General features: G+C 43.6%; 1 protein-coding gene across 1 annotated transcript in view; it reads left to right on the top strand.

Annotated features, from left to right (window-relative positions):
* Positions 1-377: 377 nt before the first annotated feature.
* The window catches only part of Igsf10 (immunoglobulin superfamily member 10), a 28,972-nt gene continuing 24,638 nt past the window's right edge, over positions 378-4,711 (top strand). The window contains exons 1-4 of the mRNA XM_004643930.2: positions 378-393; positions 633-720; positions 2,250-2,444; positions 3,865-3,994. Coding sequence (XP_004643987.1) covers positions 2,251-2,444; positions 3,865-3,994 — 324 coding nt within the window. The 5' untranslated portion in view covers positions 378-393; positions 633-720; position 2,250. The remainder of the gene's footprint in view (positions 394-632; positions 721-2,249; positions 2,445-3,864; positions 3,995-4,711) is intronic.

The raw sequence follows: 4,711 nt of genomic DNA, 5'->3' as shown, positions 1-4,711 counted from the left end.
ACCGTGCGGGCAGCCGGGGCTTGGGATCCCGCCGCGTCACCCGCCCCGCCTTCCTGCAGCCGCCGCTGGCTGCTCGGCGGAGCGCGGTCGGCCGGGAGGTGAGCGAGCGCGGCCGGTCCTTCCCGGGAGGGATGGGACCCTGGGAGGTCGCGAGGCCGGGAGCTGGGGTGAAGGTCGGGGCGACAGGAGGGGGCCGGGCGGGTGAAAGGGACCAGTCCACGCCGCTTCTTCGTTGCTGGATGGGAGTCAGAAAGCTCAGGGAAGACGACCAGCCTTCTAGGCGAGAGCCTTCTGCAGACGCGGATGCACGCGTGCACGGTCGTCCCGGGACACCAGGAGACCCTTCTGGACCTGAGCGCGAGGCGGAGCGATAGAGATAACAATTCTATGGAGGTGTTAACTTTAAGTCCAGCTGAAGCACACTGGGGTGGGGTGGGGTGGATTTTAAAGCTTCCAGCAGCAAAAACAATCATTATAATAAAGAAACACTTCTGGGTTAATTTGACAACTGTATCCTGCAGCTAGGGAAGCGCCTGCAGGCCCTGAGCAGAGTGCGAGTCCTGGGCAGCAAGCCAGGAATCGCAAGGCGCTGGCTTCCTGTGAGGGCGCAGAACTTCTTTCTCCTCCCTCAGGTGTGGATTCAAGTTTCCATTTCCCGCGAAGATTTCTTCTCTCCGCCCACATCACCAGAGGATTCAAGACCAAGAAAGAATAGCTCAGGTATTGTCGATTCCTATTTCATTCGGAATAGTCTTAGCTGTGGGTTCACATAATACATCCACATTCTCGCACTTCTGATTTCCTTTTGAATAACTCCCGTGTGGGCACACACAGAACTTCTGTTTTCTACCTGAATAGAGACACTATTGCCCCAGTGTTCCTTTCTTTGCCTATCTCATCATAGAGAGGTGGAAATGATGTCCCCAAAATGCAAAGAAAATGGTTATAATGATGAGTAAAGTGGTGATATGATTAATGATCTATTACATTGTAATTCAGGCTGAACTCCAGTCTATCTTTGTATCTGTAGGAAGATACAAGCGACTTAGCTTCTGTATTATTTCTAGTATACTTCATAGCTGAAGGGCGGTTACTAGAAGAATCTGAAATAATTTTATTCAAAGGAATATTAAGCTTTATAAATTATATAGGTCACTTTCATTGGAAAAGCATCATAAAGATTTTATTTCAACTCTGTATGTTTTGAATTTCAGGAGGAAATTAGCTTTCGATCCTAGGCTTGCCTCACATGTGGGTAGCAGATATCATTTGTCCAACAAGATGAACATACCGCATCCTTGGTCACACTTCCTCAGCCCCTTGGCAGATGGAACATTCCAGGGAGAAGAGGCCAGCAAGAAAGATGGAGGGTGTTTCTAAGCAGAGCCGAAGCAGGCAGCATTGCCAACCAGGGTCAGCGTAGCTACTGCCCAGAGGCCAAGCCACAAGCCTTCCCAGCAGATATGTCCTGCGGCTGGTGGTCATTAGTTGACAGTGAAATGTCCAAGGTGTCTTTTTTGCGTGGGCTTGAAGAGATGGTACAGATTTATTCTTCCTTCCAATAGATTATTATAACTCTTAGAAATGTTTTTGGAGAACGTTTAATCAAAGAGAACATACATTATACAGTAAATGATTAAATGTTATAAAATTCAGTTTGAAAATATATGGATACATATATGCATATATTAATACAATATATAAAAAGGCTGGGAATTCAGGATATAGCTCAGTGACATAAGCACCTGTCTGGCAAGGACAAGGTCCCAAGTTTGATCCCTGGCACTGAAAAAAAAAAAAAAAAAAAGGCTGGAAAGGAATATACCAAAACGCTGATTATATGAGTGGAGGTTATTATTTTCTTTTTAAACTCTATTTATAGTTTGCTTATTTTCTAAAATACACGTGTATTATTTTTATGTATTTGGAAAGTCAACTTAAAGGGACCCTTCACGTTATCTTGATTATAGTCTGTCATTTTCCTTTTTCACAAATCATGATAGAGATTGTGGCTTCTCATTAAGAAGCTGTGAAAAAATCTTCTCAACAGTAAATATCCCACTTGGCGGTAAAGCTCAGTGTGAGGCCTAGACACACTATAGTTTTATAAAGAGTGCATGTTACCACAAAGGGTGTGAAATTAGCCACTTAGGGCCTATAATACTGTGGGTCTCCTGGCTTCCCAGAGTTACTGTACGGTGTGACTTAGCTTGAACTGTTTGTAACTCCAAAATGTGATTTTTTTTCAGGATGAAAGTGAAAGGCAGGGAAATCAGCTATTGGCTCATTTCCTGCACCACGATGTGCCTGGTGGTCTCCCCTGGGAGCAGGGCCTGTCCTCGCCGCTGTGCCTGCTACATAGCCACAGAGGTGCACTGCACATTTCGGTACCTGACCTCCATCCCAGATGGCATCTCCCCTGATGTGGAGCGCATGAATTTAGGGTGCGTGGGGCCCCGTGAGACCCTCTCTTGGGGAAAGATAGAGCATATTAGGCCCTTGTCTCACAAGTCCTAGTGAAAGATTAGCTGCAACTATTTTCTTCTCCTCCTCCTCCTTCTCCACCTCTTCCTCCTCCTCTCTTCTCCTCTTCCCCTTCCTCCTCATCCTGCCCCCTCCTCCTCATCTTCCTCCTCCTCCCCCTCTTCTTCTTCCTCTCCTCCTTCCTCTTCTTCTAAAATGAGCTTGCTTGCTGGGGAAAACATTGACTTTTTCCCAGTAATCTGTTACTAGGATGAAGTAAGTCTAAAACCTAAAGCCCCTCTTGGTAGCTTAGTAGGCTCATGATTGTATAAAAGCTTCCCTCCAGACACATTTTTACTGGAAAATCATATACCTCCAGATAGGAATTTAAGTTATAATACAAGACATGATGGGGCAAATGGAATTACTGTCCTTTCTGTGAAAGATACAAAAAGTCCACCATATCTCCTATAAGGTCATTTGAGATTTATAAATAAAATATTAGGACATGGTAAGCACCCAATTGAAGTTAGGCATTGCTATTGGTGGCTTATTTAAAATGCTTGGCTAATTAAATGTCAAGAGATGATTTTAAAGGCTCATGAAAAAGTATTTATGTGACATCAGTGTGCATCTCCTTTATGTCAATCACAAAGTTTGGCCCTGGGGACATAATGATAAAAATGTGACATTATTCACCTCTGGAAGCTGTAGTGAAAGGTGCACCATCAATCCAATGTAATATGGACTGTAACAGAGTATACAAAGTGCCTGGGGGGCAACAAACAAAGCTAGTGGTGCACAGTCGCCCTGTGTTTACTATACACTGGCATTGATGTAGGCGCTCTCACTCTGTGTGTTCATTTAAACCTCAGAACACTTTGGCAGGAGTTCAATTTATACCTGGAAAATCTGAGATGCAGAAAGGCTCCCGATTTTCCCTAGGGAAGCGTAAAACTTAAGTGCCTCAGCTCGTAGTCACACCCAAAGCAGAAGCCAGTAATTCTACTACTAGTGAAGGCTTCAGGGGTCAGTGTCCTCAAAGCCCAGCGTGGATCTCAATGTTCACAGATAGAAAAGGGTAGGGCCAAAGGAAACCCGACCTGAGGTTTCAGCATGAACCCCAAGATCTGAACGTGAGAATGAATAAAGTGAATTTCGGGAATCTGGAGAGGCTGACTGAAACCCAGACTGAAAAAACTGGGGAGGGTGAAGTTGGTCTTCTGGTAGAATCTGGTGAATGAATTAAGCAATATTTCAAACATTTGAAAAACTCTTTAGGACACAGGAAAACAAGGGAAGCATTGGGTGTGTGTGTGTGTGCGTGTGTGTGTGTAACCTTAGAAATTCAGTGAGCAGATTTAGCTTACACCGATGATCTAACTGACCCCTTTATTTCAGGTACAACAGCTTGATTAGGTTGACAGAAACAGACTTTTCTGGCTTGAACAAACTGGAGTTACTCATGCTGCACAGTAATGGCATTCACACAGTCGCCGACAAAACCTTCTCTGATCTACAGGCCCTGCAGGTGACCCTGGCGGGGACGGGGGCAAAAGAGCTGAGGCTGACTTGTAGAGGTTCCTCTAAAAGCTAGCCATCTCCCGGTGTCAGAGAAAACATTCTGTAGCTTAGAGACAGACATCAAGGGAGAATCGCAAAATTGACTGCTGTTTTAATGCAAACATCTATGGAAATTACATACTCCAGGATGACTAAAGCTTTAGGAGTTAATCCCAAAAGGCGGTCTCTAGTCACGTCCAGCACTAGGATGTGATCCCTTAAAAATAATAGCATCTTAGATGTTAGTTTCCCGTTAGACAGTGTACTGTTGTTGTTGTTTTCCTGCATCACTTGATTTACTTGTTTATGCTCCACCTTCTTGAAAATTTTTAAAGTTTTGGGGATTCCCAATGTGCATAAAGTGGTATGAGAATTATCACACAAATAAAGGAGAAACAGAAAGGGAAAACAAGTCCAAGGGCAAGAATAAGGGAAACACAGTGCGATGTACACAGAGAACTTTTAAGTCAGCTATAAGCAGAGCTTTAAACTTTTGAGAGTATAACTCACACCTACTACACTTTTAAAACTAAAATTAAATTAGACTATTGTTTGGGAAAAGCATCATTATTTATAATTTTAAATCAAAAGAAAATGTCTGACAGAACTCTTCATAAAATAAGTAGAACATAATATAGGCAATAATGCCTTTATAAAAGATACACATTAGCATTCAGAATGTTAA

Source organism: Octodon degus, unplaced genomic scaffold (assembly GCF_000260255.1).
Source record: "Octodon degus isolate 3935 unplaced genomic scaffold, OctDeg1.0 scaffold00186, whole genome shotgun sequence".
Classification (NCBI taxonomy): domain Eukaryota; kingdom Metazoa; phylum Chordata; class Mammalia; order Rodentia; family Octodontidae; genus Octodon; species Octodon degus.
This window is presented reverse-complemented; position numbering and strand designations above follow the sequence as displayed.